This window comes from Poecilia formosa, unplaced genomic scaffold (assembly GCF_000485575.1).
Source record: "Poecilia formosa unplaced genomic scaffold, Poecilia_formosa-5.1.2 Scaffold148, whole genome shotgun sequence".
Lineage (NCBI taxonomy): Eukaryota > Metazoa > Chordata > Actinopteri > Cyprinodontiformes > Poeciliidae > Poecilia > Poecilia formosa.
The window spans coordinates 382,317-402,803 of NW_006800087.1; the positions used below are offsets into that span (position 1 = coordinate 382,317).

The 20,487-nt window shown below is 36.6% G+C and overlaps 3 protein-coding genes across 6 annotated transcripts in view; 1 reads left to right on the plus strand and 2 right to left on the minus strand.

The window, feature by feature from the left end:
- The window catches only part of LOC103145867 (lymphocyte antigen 6 family member D), a 670,619-nt gene that overhangs the window by 374,400 nt on the left and 275,732 nt on the right, over positions 1–20,487 (plus strand). The window lies entirely within an intron of this gene.
- Positions 47–4,736, minus strand: LOC103145848 (calcium-binding protein P-like). 4 transcript variants are annotated; one of them, XM_016677119.1, is made up of 3 exons: positions 4,482–4,736; positions 2,197–2,453; positions 47–2,166 (listed from the first exon to the last, which is right to left on the minus strand). In XM_016677119.1, exons 2-3 carry the CDS (start codon positions 2,444–2,446, stop codon positions 1,013–1,015), a joined length of 1,404 nt encoding a protein of 467 aa, XP_016532605.1. In that variant the 5' UTR covers positions 2,447–2,453; positions 4,482–4,736; the 3' UTR covers positions 47–1,012. The 4 variants fall into 4 exon arrangements, with proteins under 4 accessions (XP_016532605.1, XP_007563534.1, XP_007563533.1 ...); XM_007563472.2 differs by having other exon boundaries at positions 47–2,016; positions 2,047–2,453; XM_007563471.2 differs by having other exon boundaries at positions 47–2,453; positions 4,482–4,735.
- letm2 (leucine zipper-EF-hand containing transmembrane protein 2) lies at positions 5,686–19,109 on the minus strand. The gene is made up of 11 exons (XM_007563470.2): positions 18,856–19,109; positions 18,015–18,083; positions 14,990–15,500; positions 14,466–14,609; positions 13,330–13,473; positions 12,092–12,295; positions 10,977–11,096; positions 10,787–10,906; positions 9,418–9,504; positions 8,630–8,698; positions 5,686–7,845 (listed from the first exon to the last, which is right to left on the minus strand). The coding sequence occupies exons 2-11, from the start codon at positions 18,059–18,061 to the stop codon at positions 7,789–7,791; spliced, it is 1,503 nt and encodes a 500-aa protein (XP_007563532.1). The 5' UTR covers positions 18,062–18,083; positions 18,856–19,109; the 3' UTR covers positions 5,686–7,788.

Genomic DNA, 20,487 nt, shown 5'->3' on the forward strand with positions numbered 1-20,487 from the left:
CAATATGCAGAACACAGGTGTTGAATTCAAAAAAGGTGGGTTTTTATTTACCCAAAAATATGAACAAAGGTTAACATAACAATTAAACAGGCATACCAATAAAAGAGGTCAACATAAATTACTAGACTCAAGACATAACTGACAAAACAACAAACTGACCTAACTGAAATGACACAGAAGGGGATTTAAATACACGTTTAGCTAAACCATGTGGACACAATAGGGGAAAACAAAATGGCTGCCACCTGACAACTAACACAAACAATGAAATAAACCCAAAAACATCCCCCCAGTATGACACAGGTGGTTCAGGCGTGGCAAAGGACAAAAGCCCTTTGCCACGCCTTTTGTCCACCAGGGAGGGGAGCCAAACACCCAGGCAACTCAAATAAAGAAAACAATATTAATACAACATAATTGAATTTCGACCTTGCATTGTTAATATGTGTGCACTCCATATAAACATTGCAAGGTGGAAGAAAATATAAAGAATACTTAAACTTACAAAACAAACTAAAGTGAAAAGTAACTATTGATGAGGTGTGGATCTTACCCCGTGTGGCTTGCCATCACACAAGACATGTTAAGTATTTAAACTAGCATACTTTAAATTTATTTTCTTAACACTTGTTAGTGACGGCTGTGTTGCACAAGAGAAGAAACATAAAAACATCTAAAACAATCTTTAGCTAACGTGTTTTTAGCATTGACTGTTGTAGAGTGTTAGTTCTGCACGGCAGTTAGCGGCTACAGGAAAGAAAATAGCCTTCATCTTCTTTAGCCCTTGCTAAAATTTGTCATTTATGATCTGCTTTGTGTTAGGATTGGTGTTGCTGAGGAACAGTAGCAATTATTAGCCATAATTAAAGTTTGTTGTCATCAGCAAACAATGAAGCCAGAAGGTAGAAGTCATGTTAGAATGCAATGCACAGACCATGAATTTAAAAAATAGTTTGTTTGCAAACTTGCATAATCTTTATTTTTGTCCTTCACCTTCTACCTAGTGGAGGTCTTAATTGTGCAGCATTAACATAGTTGTGCTCATGAGTACAAAAAGTAGCCCTTGCTGCAAGTTTTGTATCCCACTGTGAGGTGAAGACTGTTCATTTTTCTTTAAGTGTTTTTCAGAGTAAACGACGTAAAGCTCCGTACATCTTTTCACCTTCATCTGGGTGATCAGCGCTGGGTAGCCAATTTCCACAATACTGACTGTGTCATCATTCGCCTCATTGTTCTGGAGAGTCTGTGAAGCCTTCACATTTGTAACATCAGACTTATTGAGAGGGTTGCTGGTTGAATTGGAGATGGAGGAAATGTTCCCTGCTGCAGTGATATTGCTTCTTGTGGTTGTAGTTGTGTTAGTTGCAGAGGTTGTGGTTGAGGTTGTTGTTGTTGTGGTCAGTGGTTTGGTTTGCGACCTCTGGTTCTCTCCTGGCAGAAGGTCCGTCCTCTTCATGCAGGAGGTCATGAACCTGTCAAAGGTCTCAGGTGTCTGATTGAACTTGTAGTCCCTGCTGTAGTCGTCTCTGTCAGAGGATTTCATACCGTATCGCTTGTACATGTAGTAGTTGTAGTAATACTCCTGGTGGGGGTTGTGGAAGTGGAAATTGGGACGGGGGAACTTCCCTAGTCCGTAGCCCAGGGCCATTCCTGCCATCGCCCCTCCAGCCGCCGCCATTGCTGCACTGCGTCCAAACCCTTTGGATTGATCAGACGGAGCAAATCCCATTTTCTGAACCGAGGAAGAGAAGGGAGAACCACCCCCACCTCCGTAGCCACCAAATCCAAAGCTGCCGCCGTAGTGAGGGCTCAGGATCCTGTTGTTTGGGTTGTGGTTGATGTAGCTACCTGGATAATTTCCATAACCTCCTCCATACCCTGGAGCTGGGAAATGGCCGGCAGGATACTGTGGGTACTGAGGGTAGCTTCCATGGTAAGGAGAACCTCCATGTTGGTTTGGATACTGAGGATAACCTCTGGCTGGATACCCAGGGTAGCTACCTGGGTTGGAATAACCTCCATGTTGGTTTGGGTACTGAGGATAGCCTCCATGTTGGTTTGGGTACTGAGGATAGCCTCCATGTTGGTTTGGGTACTGAGGATAGCCTCCATGTTGGTTTGGGTACTGAGGATAGCCTCCATGTTGGTTTGGGTACTGAGGATAGCCTCCATGTTGGTTTGGGTTCTGAGGATAGCCTCTGGCTGGATATTGAGGTTGGCTACCTGGGTACTGAGGATAGCTTCCTTCTGGTTGCTTAGGGTAACTTCCCTTATTTGAAGTGGGGTTTTTGGCCTTTTCCAGGATTGAATGTTTAGTTTTGGCATCCAGATTAGTTTTTGTCTTTGTCGTCTTCTTAAAAGCCTTAAACAGTTTGATTTTGCCTGCCACTGAGAGATGAATGTGAGCTAAGAGAACAGACATGCACAAGAAGGCTAAAAGCTTCATCTTTACTCTGCAAATGGTACAAGAAAAGAAATTAAATATACTGTTGTCTCTCCAATTAAAACCAACCAAACTTTTTGAGCTGTGGGCCAAAATCGTCAGCTCAGGAAAACAAAATTAAATTACCAAACCTGTTTTAATGTTTCTGTACCTAGTCAAAACATAAAATAAGTATGACCTACTTTAATTAACCAAATAATCTGATTATTTTTGTAGAAATGGGATTGTAGATCAAAAACTTAAAATGGTTTTTAAACATTTTATTTGTTAAAGGCATCCAGTTTGCTTACTGTTTTGAACTCAGTTGAAGAAAACTGAAAAAAAATATCTTGTCATTTCTTAGCAATATAAACATGATTTAGATCAGTCTTCATTTAGAAACATTTAGAGTTCACCAATTAAAAGATTTAAGTGCAATAAGATGAGTGCTAGAGTATAAGTCAATGAGTAAATGTGGTCTTAGTTACCATAACAACGGAAGGAAACTGGAAAGCTTCAAAAGAAAATCACTTTGTTTTGCATCTAACATATTTATACGATTTTGATTTAAAAGTCGTAGCTTTATACTAATTTATTCTTGAATTGTGGTTAGGGGCCACAAAAAAAATCAGTCCCGGGCCAGAAATGGCCCCCGCACCCCACTTTGAACACCTTTATGTAAACTTTCTCACGTCTTTCTAACTCAATATTCTCATGAAGGACCAGGGTTTCCCCCAGAAAACTTGCTAAGCCTGGTGCTCAGGCGCTAGGGCAGTCAGTCATCCAGCCGCCCGCCATGTTTTTGAGGTAAAACATGCTTATAGTTGACAGGAAATTTTAAAATATCACTTGATAGTTATGCGTTATTGGAAGACTGGAAGGTTAATACCTAAACACCAACTATAAAGTAAAAAAAAAAAAAAGCCTCGTGGCCCGCCAGGCTTATAATACATTGAGGGGAACTATGAAGGACTGTTACCTACCATTATCATTAAATTACCTTGGCAAAATTTTGTTTCTTGTATTTTTTCTGCTGTTTAATTTTTAAAACTTGAATTTAACTTCCCTGTTTATTCAGCAAATTATCTTCTTTTTTTATTCAATTGAAGTTTAATTGAGCAAAAAGGCTTATGCACCTTTCTGGAGGTCACTCAGCTTTCTCTGAGCTCTTATATATTCCTCAATCCTTGTACAAATAAACTTTTCTTTATCAAACTTTATTATATTTTGAGGACTGATTAAACTGATGTGTTTGGTTAAAAATAGTTGGAAATAAATGAAAGGCTCAGATTAAAACCTCCACACGCATCAGCTCGGCCCACCTGTCACCACCGTGAAGCTGTCAGGCTGAAAATAGCTTCAGGCAACAGGCAGCAACTCTTCACTCCTGTTTGCAATTTGTTGTTTTAAAAGCTCAAAACATTGAAGCACTTTAAACAACTAAGATAAATGTAAAACCCTGAAACGATCTCTACATTCTCTGATTACACAAATACTGTTTTGTTGTTGTTGTTGTTGTTGTTGTTGTTGTTGTAGTAAACTAAAATGAGAATTATCCACCTCAGAGAGTTAGCTTTGTCCTGTTGAAAACTTTGGTAACACTTTATTTGACGGGGTGTGCATAAGACTGACATGACACTGTCAAAAACATAACACCTGTTATAAACATGAAGGAGTCTTTATGAATGTCTATGACTTCTTTAAATGACACTTTTAATGCAAAGTTGCTCTAAAAGTTGCCTTGAAAGTCCATTAAAAGTAACAACTTTGCTTTAAAATGTAATTATTTACAAAATAATGCAAAGTTGTTCACTTTTAATGGACTTTCAAGGCAACTTTTAGGTCAACTTTACATTAAAAGTGTTATTTACTGAATGACACTTCATGATAAAAGTCATAAACATATATATAAGATTATAACAGATGTTATGTCATGTTTATGACGGTGTCATGTCAGTCTTATGCACACCCCGTCAAATAAAGTGTTACCAAAAGTTTACCCTGATTATATCTTGTTTCTGTCAGTAATATCCATAAAAACAGAGATAAACATACTGACCTGAGCTCTCAGCACGGCCACAAACTGAAGAGTTTCCCGTCTATCCGCTGCTCTCCTTAAGTTTCAGCCCCTCCTGCCTCTGATGTGACCCAGGGTGAATAAATAGAGGCAGAAATCCGTCTTCCAGGCAGCTTCTTTGCAAAGATTTGTCTTTTTGTTCGTCTCTAACAGAGAATATGAAGTGATCTACAGTCCGGATCAAAACTTTATTCAGATGTTTCATCATAAAACAAACTTTAGGGCGATTTCATCCAAAGGCAAGGAGAAGAAATACTGTGTCTTTAAAAACCGTCCAAAAACAATCTAGTTATTTTTTTTACTGTTTAACATTAATACCTGCAAATGGTTTAGTAAATGCTGCTCCCTGCTGGTCATGGAAGAAAATAAAATAAAAATCCAGTTTATCCTAGGTTCTGCTGAATCAGTAGTTCACAAAGTTTTCATCCACAATATAAATAAAAACAGACCGGTAAATAAATAAATAAATAAATAAATATATATAAATAAAACAATTAAAAAGGTTTTTATCAGTAATGTAAATCTGTAAATTCAAAATGTGAAACCCTTAAACTGCGTAGTTTCATTTCACGGTACAAGAAACGTTTGCTGTTTCTGTAGGATTTCTTATATTACATAAAACCAATTTCTGCTGTAGAAATGCTATATTATGCTTCACAATAACGATCAATAAATTATTTAAATCCTCCACAAGGAAGGTGAGGAACAAAAGTTCACTGGCAAAGAATGCTGGTTCCTAGCAAATTAATGGAAAGTTGAGTGGAAGGAAAAGAACTGGTGGAAGTTCATGCAAAATGAGTCCTGACGGACTTCGAGTGCAGCAGACACTTATGAATGTTGACATTTCTGTAGTAAAAATAATTTTATTTGTCCTATTCTAATTTTCTGAGAATCTGAATGTGAGAAAAACTAAGGAAAATTAGCAAATTAGTTGCTAACATAAAATATAAACATAACAAAAATGTAGTTTTATTTTTGATATTCTGATATTGCATTAACAGCAACATGAGCCATTTTTTGTTTTCTCTACAGTATGAATTATTTTTGTTACATTTATTCTGATTCTATTCATTTATGATTTGTTTTTACATTAACTATTCATTGAGTGAATGAAAACAAAAGTAAAAACTAACTAGATCGTGAGAAGCTCTAATAAAGTTGAGTAAATAAATGAAGCAAAGCGTTGTAAAGGGTCGTATCATTTTTTTTTTTATTTCATGGATTCTGTTTCGTCGTTGTTTTGGGAGATTGTGGTCAGATAATCTGGACCACAATTTAATTTCTGAGCCAACAGTTTCCAGACAGATGACGGCATGATGCAGAAAACAGAAATAAAACAAACCAACGAGGAGAAAAAGGCATCGAGAATGAGAAACGCTGCAGGTTTGGTTCAACATCAAACCTGGCCGAGTTGCTGCTTTAGCTTCATTTTCTCTCTACATCGTTAAACAACCTGGAGCTGCTCTTCTCATAATCCCACCTGAGTGGGAGATCCAGAGATTAAGTCACTGTTCAGAGGGGAAATGTTGGGTTTTAAATCTGGCAGCAGAGCGAACACACAGCAAAGCAGCTACGTATGTTAATGCTTTTTTCATGTTTTACAGAGTAAAATATCAAAACCAATTAATTTACACAGCAGGGATTAATATGGATTATCTAGGCCTGGGCGATCAATACGATTTATCAATTAATCAAATCTTTTTTTTTTCCACTAATGGGTTTCCATAGATCAGTGGCCCAAGGCGGCCATCTTGTTTCACAGCTTCTATTTATTTGAATTCAGATCAACTGTACGACAAAATAATAGGGCTAGGATTATTTTAAATTACGAGAATAAAGTCATAATTTTATAAGAACTCCAACACGAAAAATAAAATATTAAAATGAGGAACATTGAGCTTCTTGTGAAGTTTTACTTTAAGTTTTATAATCTTTTAAACATCAGCATAAGATCATCAGTGCAAACTAAAAAAATAAACCGTGCGAACCGAGGTGATCACATCAGATCTTAATAGAAATAAATGTTTTAAAGAGTTTTTCTGGTAAAAATGCGTCTTTATTTTGCTAATATTCTGACTTTATTCTCATAATTAAATATTCTTGTAGCCAGACCCTAAAGCGTCGGTGTGCAACTCAGAATGGAAGATTGAAGTAAAAGACACTTTTTGAAAATATTTTCTGCAGTTTCTTCTATATAAAAAGGGGGGGGAAAAAAACAGGATTACGATTAGAAGTGGTAAAAAGAAAATAAAACCATCAGATTGCATTTATAAGCCCTACAGTCACCCTACGACCAAACAGCTTTAAGCCTTCGGCACAAAAACTGTTTCAATTTCTAGGATAAAAGAACAGACTGTGATTATTACGCATTAATGTCAGGATTAGTGCAGGACAGTGATGGGCGTCAAAATGAAAATAAAAAAATACTAATGACTGAAGGAGGGAAAATCCATCTGTACACAATAAATTTACCTCTTACTGCCAAAATAAAACTATTCCCTCCAGCACAGAGATATGAACAACATATAGAATATTCTCTTTTTACGTTTAGGACAGGTCGTCATTGTAGTGTTCAAAACACAAAACATACAACAAGTATGCAAAAAATATATTTATATTTATATATTTATCTGCACGTGTTTGTACAGATTGTCCTTTCAGTGGTTTACGAATAAAGACTGAAACCAAACAGTCAAATATTCAGGAGTGAAACTCCAAGTCTTCATTTGCTGATTCACACAAACTGTGTTTCCCCCCCAATGCAGAAACATCCGACATTCTGGGTGCAATTTAATAATTAATATGATCTTCATTTTGGACGATAAGAACAGAAAACTGAATGTGGGTTCAACAAAGTTTCTCTGGGGAGATTTTAAAACCATCAGCAAATAAAACCGACCTGATAGGAGACAAAGTGCTGGGCTTTGCATAGCAAACTGTACAGAGCTGCTGCTTCTGTGGTGCAGGAGGAAAATATACACAATATTTACAAATTTACACAGAGGAGGAACGAAAATGGGATTTCAGAGCTAAAGAACGACAGAGACGGGTCTGAATGGCTCGCCCAGATATGAGGTCAACGACGGCGTTAGCAGGGGTCAAAAGGGCAAACACAGCGGCGAAGCAACAATCAGGGTCCAGATTGTCCCGGATGAGGGTCCAGACTGCCCCGGATCAGGGTCCAGACTGCCCCGGATCAGGGTCCAGACTGCCCCGGATCAGGGTCCAGACTGCCCCGGATCAGGGTCCAGACTGTCGAGTCCTCCAGCTTCATCACAACTGCTCGTCTTCACACGCCGTTGGCGCTCATCTTGCTCTTCTGGGACACGTCTGTCGCCGCTTTAGCCTGAAAAAATAAAGTTATTCAATAAAGTTTCAGACTTTCAGCCTCAGATCTGTCAGTTTGTTTCTGTTTGAGGCTGATTTCCAGAATCAATTAACAAGATAAAAAATATATATATGTACATTGAAAACCATCAGAAAGTTAAAGTGAGATGCCAAGGAAGTGAGTTAGAGTTGGGCCAGGCATTTAGAACATAATTATTAATCCCACAATGGATTAATAGCTAATTAATTAATAAACAGTAAATAAACGCCATCTAAAGGAGACATGATGGCGATATAAAACATACTCATTACATTTATAGCACCAATTCATTCTGAGAAAATCAGATTTTATTCTGGTCATTTCTGCCCACTTCAAGCTCCTCTCTGAATACAACCATACATCTTCGAAAAGCATTAGTAGAGCCTCCTGCACAACCAACAAGAATGCTACAAGTGGTTTCTGAGTGAAAAGCCAACAAAACATTTGTCTTCTTCAGCACATACAGCTTTAAAACCAGCTGACCAAACATGCTGGAGCTCAGTTTTGGTTGCTAGGTAACGTGCTGGGATTTGCTGGGGTTGCTAAGTAAAAGTGCAGTGCCTGCTGATTTGTAGAGTTACATTCTAGGCGTTTTTTGAAATGGTTAATTTTCCAGACACCAAAGAAGAAAAACTTGTTGCCAAAAACCAGCTATTTGTTTTTTGAAGCAGCTGAGACCCAAATGTAAATATAAAAACATGAAAAAACATGTCAATTTTGCTTAATTGGTCCCTTTAGTAAAGATATGCAACACTGGTCTGACCTGAAGAACTTCAGCAGGAGTTAACGGTTTGTCCAGAACCACGGGGGCTTTGTCCCGCAGCTCCTCCACCTGCAGCAAATCAGGAGAAAAATGTAAAGACGACGTCAACAAGGTCAAATTATTTCTATCAAATTCTTCTTCTTATGCAGGTCTGTACAGTTTTATTTTATATTTAATGGAGTTTTAAATCAATATTTGGTGTTTTTATGTTCCATGAACATAAATCTGAGGCCGACTTTGTGAAAATCACATGATAAATAAATCATTAAAATCACAAAACAGGTTAAAAATGTTTCCTTTTAGTTACCAGTGAAGGAAACAGACACTGAAAAGTCATATTGTAACAGTTTTGAAGATTTAATTTAGTTTACAGAAACATAAAAGAAGTTTTAGGAAAAAATGGAAAAAATAAATAAATTAATACTCGTCATGGCAACAAGTTAAGACTTGTTGTGCGAAAGACGGTTAAAAAGTCATTAAGGTGTTAATGTATCAGACTCACATCAAATTTAAAAGCTTAGAGTTTCCTTTTTCTGGCTTACAAATTAAAATGAGATTTATCTAAAAATTTGTTCCTGCATTAAAGTAAAATGGCCCATTTTTGGTTAAATGTTGAATTATTTTGAGGAAGCTGGAAATAAATTCGGCTCAAAACAGAAAGATTTAATCTGACGTTTCAATCAAACCGACTCCAGTTAGAAAATCAAAATCCTCCTTATGGCCTAAACTCCACCGTCTCTTCTAACACAGATTAAATTATAATTTTATTATTTTTAAGAGCTGCTGACCGGTCTGTCTTTGATGATGACGGCCGGGTCTGCCAGTCGCTCTGACTCAGTAGCGGCCGGGTTTTCTGCATGAGAAGAAGCAGCTTTCTGCAAAACAAAAACAAAAAAATCTGATGAGGCCAAAAACATCTCAGAGAAACTGCAGTTTAATTTTTAATCGCTCAGAAATTTCTGTCGTTTCAAAGTTTGAATTTTAGCACCACAAACAAAAGATTTAAATCTTTCTTTCTAGCAGCTTGATGGTAAATTTAAAAGGAAAATATTCAACAATCATCGACGTCATGTCTTTTATTTTTATGTTGAACAGAAAAGAAGATCAAAAATGTTCCGAAACCTGCAAGTCTCCAACAAAATTAGGACTGAAACGATTAATCAAGATGAATCAATTATTGGAATAGTCATAGACTAATTCAGTAAATTGATTAATCAACTGGAGCATACAGACAAAAAAAGGAAATTTGAAGTAAGGACACCATTTTCACAGCAGTAATTGAACCAAAACTCTACAGAAAAAAAAAAAGTTGTATTCAAGATAAAAAAAAATGCAAATAAATTTCATCCAGAAATTCTAAAAAATTTCTCAAAAATTTGAGCTTCATTTGGTTCAATTTGTGTAAAAATTATTTTTTTTCTGTTCAATAATGAATAGTTTAATCCAAAAAATATCCCTACACTGGATTGATGTTAATCAAACAAAAACAGGCTGAACTTTTCATATGTTGATGTTAAAAGTATTTTTTTTTTTTGCTACAGATTTTTCCTTTGCTACAAATGATCACTAAAATATTGCAACACTATTGTATATCAGGTAATAAAATATTTATTTTTTATATGTAAAAAAGGAATTTATTAGTTTATTTACAACCTTTTTAATGTTAGGTAAAAAAAAAAAAGGCTTAAATAAAAATCCGTAGAATGCGGATTTCTATCAGATTAAAACCCTTTAAATTTCAAATCTCCACCTGGATATTTTTGCTTATTTTAATTGTACAAAGTTCTTTAAATGTCATGTGAGTAAATATTTTTGCTGATTCTCCACAACAACTGGAGCTTTCAGTATCTAGCAGTTATTTACGATTTACCGTCTATTAAAAGAGGGTTTCATCAGATTAAAACGAAGGAAAACACGCTTCCTGGAGCAGCGGGAATGAGATTACCGTAATAACCCGATGTTGGCTGGAAAGTGCAACGGCTTCCCTTTCAGAAACCGCAAAGTATCGCAGAGTTACGGTAACGCAAAGTTGACTTGTAAAAATGTGTGGTGATTAGTTACAGCTCTGGAATTCATCTGGATTAATAATCAGAATGGAACTCCCTCTAATCTGGAAGCAAAGCGCTCTCTGCGGCGGTGCAGTGGTTTTGGTCTCACCTCAAGCTTGGGAACTGGCGGGATGACGGGCGGCTTTGGCTGGAGGTCGGTCAGGTACATGGCTCTGGAGAGCAGCAGCAGCGACGGAGGAACGTTCTCCTTCAGGTGGAGGTCGAGCCACTGAGCGACGGAAAACATTCGTCAGAAACACGGAACCGTTTCTCAGATTACGACGTGCGAGCGCTGCTACCTGCTGCAGCTGCTGGCGGAGCTGATCGCTGGTCAGACCCAGCGAACGCATCCCACGACTGCGACACGCCGCCTGCAGCTCCGACACGCTCATGACCGCCACGCCCTCCGCCGAGATCATCTGAGAACGAGAGGAAACCGAAATTACAAAAGATTTTCACACAATTTTAACTGATTTCCATTCTTGAATGGTTTTAAAAATGTTTAGAAACAGTTTGAATCCCTAAAGCTGCAAAATCCCTGTAGTTTTCGATTCTGTTGTTATTTTCATTCAACTTCACATAAAGAGTGTTGAACTGTCTAAAATATGCAAAACATTAAACATGGCAGAACAACGCCTTTCCCAGGCTTTAAACATTTTCACACAAACCAAATGCAGAAATAAAATTAATCTGTAAACAAATTTTCCATTTGAAAAATTATTAATAATCAGAATGGGAATTATTCTAATCATTTAAATTTATCATATAATTAATTGATTATTGTGACAGATGCTAATGTCTCGTGATCATATTCTGCATTGTACTTCAGGTACAAAGTCAACTAAAGTATAAAAGTTTAATGTTTTGAATGTCACACCTTTTACAAACTGACTGGTCTGAGAACAAAAAAACAATTTAACAAAAACAATAATAAATTGTTTAATATATGAAACATAAGACGATCTATAAGTCATGGAGACATCAGGAATCACAGATATTCAAAATTCAAATGAGCTTCCTGCTCAAATTAAACACGAGACACAAAAAGTCACACAGAAAATCCCCAAAAAGATAAAATCTCACCATGTTTCCTGGCATTTAGCAAATATAAATAATTTTGTTAATTGTATCTGACCTGAAACAATAAAAGTTTAATCTGATTTAACTTCAGACAGACAGAAAAAAAACTGTCTTTATAAGATGTATGAAAATATCTGGTTTCAAATGAACGTTTTCCAAATTTCAGCTCTTAATCAAATGTTGGACTGCACTTTATTCCAAACCTCTGTACCTTGAATATCAGTACTTTCCAAACCTTGAAATCACTTAAATGAATTTCAAGGATTTTTACAGGATTTCCAGCCTGACCCTGTTGTCCTGCTCTGATAAATAATCCTGAGGTGTTTCGTCTCACCTCGTCGTCTGACTTGATGGCTCTCAGTTTCATCATCAGCTGAAAGCGCAGCAGATTGTTGGTGCCGATGGGCTGCAGCTCCAGCAGTTTGCACAGAGCCACCAGCTGGGGGCGCTCCAGGTGCTCCAGGGTCAGCTCGTCTTCAAACAGCTTTGAGAAGCGGACGATCTCCTTGGTGGACGGCTGCTCGCCCGTTCCCCGAACCTAAGACAGGAAGTTTAATATTTAAGCTACAAACACACAAATACCTCTTTAGTTCATGAAGGGGAGTAAAAATATCAGGTTATATCGTTTAGATATAAACATGTCAAACTAAATAAGCTATGCAATTTATTTAGGGGAGCTCAAAGTGCGGCACGGGGGCCATTTGTAGCCCTTGGATTGATGATTTTGTGGCCCCACAACTGGAGTTCAAGAACACTACAAATTTGTTTTAATTAATTTTTCATTTTTAATTAGGGTAAAATTATTAGAGATGTAATTTTCTCACAATGGAAAATGGTACTTTCAGCAAAATATTCACCTTTTTAAAGTCAAACTGTTATAAGTAGAGCTAAATTTAACCAGAAATCCAAATTTGATGGAACGAAATCAACTTTTATTTAATTTATAAAACTTTTTTTTTATATGAAAGTGTTTTGAATTTGAGTTATTTTAACATAGCAAATAGGCAAAATCCTTTTTAAGTTTTGGACTGAATAACATCCCTTTCCAATAATAATAATAATAAAACAACAAGCTACTTTATTTGTTGAGTTTCATTTATTTATTTATTTTAAATTCTTGGCCGACATAAAAAGTTTTTGCAGCCTGATGTTACCTCAGCTGGATTGATCCTGCTGGTGGCATTAAATGTCAAGTGGAGTCATGTGGAATGAATATTGAATAAATACACAAACTGCTTGGCATAAGCTCTGTATTATATGAGCTTTGGGCTTGCCATATTTCCACATGCCCCCCAGAACCCATAAACTTCTCCTGTTGGGATTAGAAACAAGCAGGTAGATCCTAAACATGGTGTAACTCTTCATCATCTTGCATTGCGTTGGTGTGGAGTGCTTTTAGAGCTTAGCAATAAAAAGACACGACATTCCTCTTGTTAACGAGGAAGGATGAAACTTTAGGAGGAATATATCAATTAGAATCCTAAATCAACTATAGATCCAATTCTCATGATGTAATAGTTTATTCAGCTGTGATAAAAGTTTAAAAATGTGGCTGAAGTTGCCGTGTTTCACCTTTTGAACGTATCTGGAGAATCTCTGGGTCTCATCCTCGATCTGGGCTTTAGCTTTGTTCCTTCGGGCCATTTCAGCGATGGTTTCCTGGAGGAACTTGGCCAGCTCCAGCTTTGCAGCCAAACCCTTTTTCTGCTTCTCCTCCTGCAGAAACAAAAGCATTTACTACAATACAAACAAACTCCAGAGAGTTATTTTTAATTAATTTAACAGTGTAGCTGATACTGTGTACGGGGCTACATACATGACAATGTTATTCTTTAAATAAACTATTTTTTGGAGGGGCGAGGGCGGGTTTGCAGTGTTAAAAAAACTGTTGCAACTTAAAAATGTTTCATTCAGTGAAACTAAATGCTTTCAGACACTACAGCCAGACATTTGGTGTTATAAACCAACATCCTGCAAAATGTTTGAACTTTTCACATCTTATTACATTAAAACAAAATGAAAAAGTTACTTTGTTGGGATTTTATGCTAAAGATCAACAAAGTTGATAAATGTTTTTTAATAAAAAGACAGGTGAGTATTCAATCCCTCTTTACTCTGATGACCTAAATAAAATTCAATGCAATTAATTAATAAAACATTAAAATAGGCTCAATAATTTACATTAAATATTCTATTTAATTTATGGTTTTGGTTGTGTGTGGTTTTTATTTCAGTTTTATTTTATTGTTTTTTGTTTATTTTGGATATTTAAAATGTTTTCTAGTTTTCTTTACAAGATTAAAGTTTCTTCTTAATGAAGGGGTGAACTTGCACTATTAGACTATTATTTATATTACTCTGTAACAAAAGAATAACATTATTGTTTGACTAATATGCCTCTTTTCCAATTAAACCAAAAAATAAAACAGAAACATTAATAGTGCTGCTATTGCTTAATCTTTTTCTGCTGCAGGTAAAGAGGTTTAGTAAATATAAGCTGCATTAAATATTTTTAAAAAGCTGGAAAATAAAATATACCAAGTATTTTTCTTTAAATGAAACTTGCATAAAAGCCTCTGCAGTCAGGATGAACATTTCACCAACACGTCTAAAATGTTTTCCGTCAAACTGAGACGACTGATAAGTTACATAATCACAACAAGCCGTGGAAAGGTCGTCGAGGTCAAAGGGCGTACAGAAACACGAACCTTTTTAGACTCTGTCTCAAACGTCGATGGCAGCATCTCTGGAAACAGCTTGAGGAAGACAGGAAGCAGGAACTCCATGAAAGGAACGATGATGAACACCATGAAGGGAACGAGGCGGAAGAGGTCGGCGCAGGTCCTCATCAGCTGCAAACACAAACAAGACGACGACGTCACTAAACAGCGACGCGTCTGACCCGCAGCTCTGCTGACGGGAGCTCAGCATCGCGTCTGCATGTACGACACACAACACAGGGCTTCCCTCTTACAAAATAAATAAAATTTTGTAAGAGATTTACCAGGGTTTATTCTCCTAAATTATATTGCAAATGATGGACGTTTGCAGATTTTAAATACACACAAAAAATAAATATATTCTTAAGATTTTCTTTTGAAAATATTTGTTTTTGGGGAGAAACTAGTGATTTTATTGACGATGTTGGTTTGAGTAGATGAAGATGATCAGCTGATATCCAGAGATTGAAATCAGATCAGTGATCGATGATAAAGTGGATGTATCGACTCACCCTCCGCCTCTCCCTGCGCGTCAGCACCTGTCCGTGCAGCAGACTCCACACCGTCCGCCCAGCAATCTTCGTGTCAATTCCCAGTAACCTGAAGCCGTTGTAGTAATGCTTCAACTCGTCAACAATCCTCTGATACAGAGACTTTTTCACCATCGCCTTCTCCTGGGCTGGAGGAACAGCTGCTGCAGCTGCTGCAGCGGCCGTTGGAGCCGACGGCCGCTGAGAGTCCGTTACCACGGCAGCAGCAGCAGAGTCGTTTTTCTCCCCGTCCTGAGGAGCCGCTGGAGACGCTTTGGTGTCGTCCTGCTTCACATCCTGGAGCCAAACGGCAGAGCTGTGCAGTGCCCGGGCGAGCAGGACGGAGCCATCGCCGCGGGCGCAGTGATGGTGGCCGTAGCGGGAGTGTCTGGGAGGAAACGAAGACGAGGCGTGGCGGGGGGCGTCTGCGCGCAGGTACGCTCTGGAGGACAGAGAGGAGCAGCTGTGCCTCTTGGACAACAAATACGACCCTCTGACGAGGAAAGAACATGAGTCAATGATCAGTTATCTAAAGGTCAATCAATAAGCTTATTCAATTTAGCAAATTTCATCAATAAACTAAAGTATACCCAATACTTGTATTCAAGTAAGAGTAGAACTACTTCAGCACATTTTTACTAAAGTAGAAGTAAAAAGTAGCCGTCCAAGAATTTATGATAAAAAGTACTGAGTAACTGATCAAATGATGAATCATTTAATATTTAAACATTACATCATCAGCAATTTTACTAAAGAGTAGAAATACTTCAGAATAAAATTACTAAAGTAAAAATAAAAACCACAGCAGAGTAAAAATATTCCTAATAGTTTTGTTTCCCCAAAAAAGTTACCCAAGTAAAAGTAATTGAGTAAATGTAACTAGTTGCTGCCCAATTCTGATAATGTACAAATATTATCTTATAACTTTTACTCTACATGAGTGAAAATGGAGCAGTAAGAAGAAAAATCTTGTAGAAACCTGCTTTCTTATAAAATATATTTTTCATACATGCATGCATAAAATAAATAATTCTCATTGTTTGTTCCAGTCTTTGGCAAATAAAGAGAGAAATAAAAATCATGTAAAAGGAAATTATCGATTGATTATTATAAATTATAATACAAAATTATCCTAACACTTTGCCTTATTACAGCTTGATGCAGTGAAACATAAAACTCATGTATTTATCTAAAAGTGTGTCTTAATTTTGTGTGAACTCAGAAACTTGGTCTGGGCTAATCATTAACTTTCTGTCTGAACGTCGAGTATCTCTGAGCCTCAATGTTCCTCGACTTTCTCTGCAGCATTAATGATTTGCCAAGAAGGAAAAACGAGCCGCTCGTCTTTGTGCAGAACAGAAAAACCATCTGGCAGTCAGGAATAAACAAACCCGGGCAGCAGAAGCAGCAGGACATGAAGCAGATTTAGACAAACATAAGAACTGAAAACTGAAGCCATTTTTCTAGATAAAGAAATCTTGTTTTTAGAGGAAACAGATAAGGTAGAGCAGGTTCCAGTGCCTATAAATAAATATTTATAATTTTAAGAAGTTTTGGTGAATCATCTCTCCACATGTTGAGCCACTCCTCTTCACCTCTTTCTAGGAAACACTTATTCTGTCTCGGAAGTGATTTATGGTTTCAACAGTGAAAAAATGCCTTTGTTCAACTCAACTATGCCTCTTCGTTTAATTATAATTCCAACCTGTACAGTCAGATACTTTCATAAGAGACACATTCATGCTTCCTGAGAAAATATATCTGATCAAACAACAATGATGACTTGGTAAGTTAAAGTTTTAAGACTTTAGATTTTATTAATACTAATGGATATACTTTTTAAGACCATATTTGACATTAAAATAATTAACCTCAAGCCTTAAGAACTGGATAAAGATGTACCAAAACTGAACTCGCTTTTTAAATATTACAAATGTTTTGACTTAATAGTTTTAACTATATTGTTTCATATATGTCTTTTTTTAATCTTTTTATTATATTTACTGTTGATCTTTTCCTTCAAACCAACTGTTAAAGGTTCTTCTAGGGACAGGTGTCGCAAATTATCTAGCTGAAGCTAAAAACATTGTGATGCAGCAATAGGTTGTCCTGATCTGCTTCTTCTGTCTGCCCTTATCAAATAAAAATAATAAAAATAGAGTTATATGGTTTCAATGAGGTTCCTAATCTGTAGTATTTTAGAAAATTTAAAGATGAAAATATGGCGTCATAAACATTTCAGTAAATTACAATTTAATTTATTTATAAGAAATTGGCAAAAGGGGAGAACTGATGGAGTCAAGAACACAAAAGCAAACTGTCATTTTAAATTGCTGATAAATCAATCTTAATTAGTTTTTCAAAACTGAATTTTTGTAAAATCTGATTTTTTTTCCAACATTGCACCATATTGGTTTTACAGATAAATAAATACTTAATTCTTTAACACACCAGCATCAAATAATTATCAGAAAGAGGACTTTGAAATGATCATGCAAATTACTGAGTCCATTACAAAGAAATAACTTTTTTCCCATAATTTTAAAGATACTCTTTTGGTAAAATTGCATCTTTATTCTGCTAATATTCTGACTATATACTCATAATTAAAAATTATTGTAGCCTCGACCTGATAGTACAACTCACAGGATGGAAATAAAAGGAACTCTTTAAAAATATTTTCTGCCACTTGTAATTTCTTTTTTAAAACAGGAAGCAAGAAAAAAAAAGTCTTACTTTAAATTTTGTCAACTTTTAGCGACCTTTCTCTGTACACTAATCTCATATCTGAAAAGGACCAGATCATCATATTCTGCAATCTTACACAATGAGAATCTCTTCTGCATGAAAGTGAATGCTTTTCTTCAGAACCCACACTTCGCTCCGCTGACTCCGTACAGACTACTCCCAGTTGTTTGTCACTGTTTACCCTGGTGATAGCCCCTAATCTCTCCAATGCCTCGGTCACAGTTTACAAAGCACAGGGAAGTCTTAGTAGTCCGTTTACCTTGATCTGGTGACTGCCAGGAGCACCTGGTGACTAAAGACTGCCATTGCAGAGTCAGATCACGCTGTTCTGTCCAGGTTCACATGGAGACAGAGAGCATGCAGGGGTCAGGTTACAGTTCATGCATCATCTGAGAATTAAGCTCCACAAGAAAACAGTAGTAATCTCCAATCAATCACTTTGTCAGTTTGGTAATACAACTAATTGCAAAAATAAGTTTGGCAAGCATGACTAAAAGCAAGACGATTATAAGTTTACATATCATTACATAACAGATGTCTACCTCGTTATTAAATACCCATCTGACACATGCATCTTATTGTATTTATTCAATGTAAGAAAAGTAAATACAAATAATGAAAGTGCGTATTTCCAGAGCTGTTTATTTGCTAAACAGTAAAACTTTCGACATGACGCTCCGCGGAAAGTCTGCAACATTTTGGGAATTTTCCACTGACGTTCCTACATACTTTTCAGGTTTTAAAAAGTAAAACCTGTCAGCAAACAAAGAAGGATAATACAGAATCACGCCATTCGCTAAACTAACCGGTGCTGTGCCGTAAAAAACACACCGGTTCATCATGGGAAGCGCTTTAAAACCATTTGTTGTCGCGAATTAGTAAAATAACCATCAAAAATAGCGTAGATTACAATTTAAATAGGAGGAAAGTTATATAAAACCATTTTAATATGCTAACATACATACATACATATGCCGTTTATCATGGCTGCCAGGGGTGTTGTGCCGAAAAGTGCACCCCAGATTGATGTGCAGCTCCTTAGCTTAGCATTAGCAGACCGTTGCTACAGCTATTTGTCAGCTGAAATGGAGTCTACTAACCTCCAGCGTCAGCGATCAAGCTATGGCTACCGCTGCTGACGGGGCGTCGTAAGGCTTCTCGGTGAGACGTGGACGATATTATCCATCCAAAACAGACTGGAGATGTGAACGGAATTCGCGAAAGAAACGTCTGGTATAGTGATAAACCCATTTACTTTGGGTTTATGCTTTAAATCGTCTGCGTGAGCGTCGAGTTTCTGCTTCAAAGCATTGTGAGCAGCAGCCTCCCCAGGCGGCTGCACATAAAAATCACGTTGAGCATGCGCAAATGTTTGTGGTGCTGAGCTAACGAAGAACGTCTATTTAAAAAAGAGTACTTACTCACTAAGGCTTTTTTTTTTAACTAAAACGTGCAAACTGTATCCACATAAATTGAAGGGTGTCTGATATTTCATCACTAATTCAAATGCGATATGTGAAGATAGCAATTCTGAGCATCTGTCCTTAATAGATAGTACTGAAGACACTGAGATTTCCAAAAATCTGAATGTTGACTGAACCCTAATTAGGATTAACGTAGATGTTTCACTCTTGGGGATCTTAATGTAAAGAGAATATTAAAATCCCATTTTTTTACGGGGTTGTCAAAGATAAAGCATCGTTTGTCTAAAAGAAATATTGAACCAATATTGATTTATGTAATGTATTTCTTTCTGGAATTAGCCAAAAATGTTTGCCACTTGACATTTCACTGGAAATTTCATGTGTTTTGTTTTATTATTCAGCACTTTGATCAGCATTGTTGTTTTAAAAGCACTTTATAAACAAAGTGTTATGGTATGAACCATTTCATCTAGCCCCCACAAGACCGGTAAAGAAAACTGAAGATAATTAATGAGGAGTTCGGTCCAAAAGGCCGCTGCAGAGTGAAACGTCTGGCATTTCACGACCTTTGAGCTACAGATCAGCAGGAGGTTGACAGAGCCAATCAGAGGCGCTGTTGCAAACGTCAGAGGTATATTTACGAGGTTACGTGCTACTATAATTTATCTGCATTTAAAACTGTTTATGCAGATTTTTATTGCTGCCTTCTGCTTTTAGTGTGCTCGGAGTTTTTCTGTTCGTGAAGCGTTGATCAAATCAAGTAAAACACACATCCCATCATCCTTCCGCCCGAATGTGTGAAATCTTTAAAATTTTTATGGCAAGCAAATGTGTCATTTAATCATCAGTAGACTTTCCAAATCTGTTATGTTGTCATCATACTAATTTGGTTTTAAATATATCACAAATTAAAACGGTTTCTGATATTTCTGTAGAAGACAAAGCAACTGCAAAAGCAGTTTTATATCAATTAAATATATCTCTATAAATATATCTCTATAAACATAATTATGAGAAATTATGTTTCTCATAATTATGCTATGAGAAACATAACATAATTTCACATATTTATAATTGGGGTGAGTAGCACTGAATTAATTTTAAACATCTCCGTGATGACAAGTAAGAACTTGATAGGGTACCACACAATGTAGAGGAATTAGAAGGAATAAACAATTAAATAAAAATAATTTAATTCATGACGATGTGAAGCTCATTAAACAAATATTTATCATTAGATTACCATACCGCTGGAAAGAAACATAGAACTGCAGCACATCTTTCTCTTTTGTGTGTTTTCTTTTGTTT

Excerpts from the sequence above, each read along its gene's own strand:
- LOC103145848 (XM_007563471.2), bottom strand. The coding sequence starts at position 2,446 with ATGAAGCTTTTAGCCTTCTTGTGCATGTCTGTTCTCTTAGCTCACATT.
- letm2 (XM_007563470.2), bottom strand. The coding sequence starts at position 18,061 with ATGGCAGTCTTTAGTCACCAGGTGCTCCTGGCAGTCACCAGATCAAG. Across the intron at positions 15,501-18,014 it reads CTGGCAGTCACCAGATCAAG|AGGGTCGTATTTGTTGTCCA; the intron begins GTAAACGGACTA and ends TTTCCTCGTCAG. Across the intron at positions 9,505-10,786 it reads CGCCAGTTCCCAAGCTTGAG|AAAGCTGCTTCTTCTCATGC; the intron begins GTGAGACCAAAA and ends TTTGTTTTGCAG.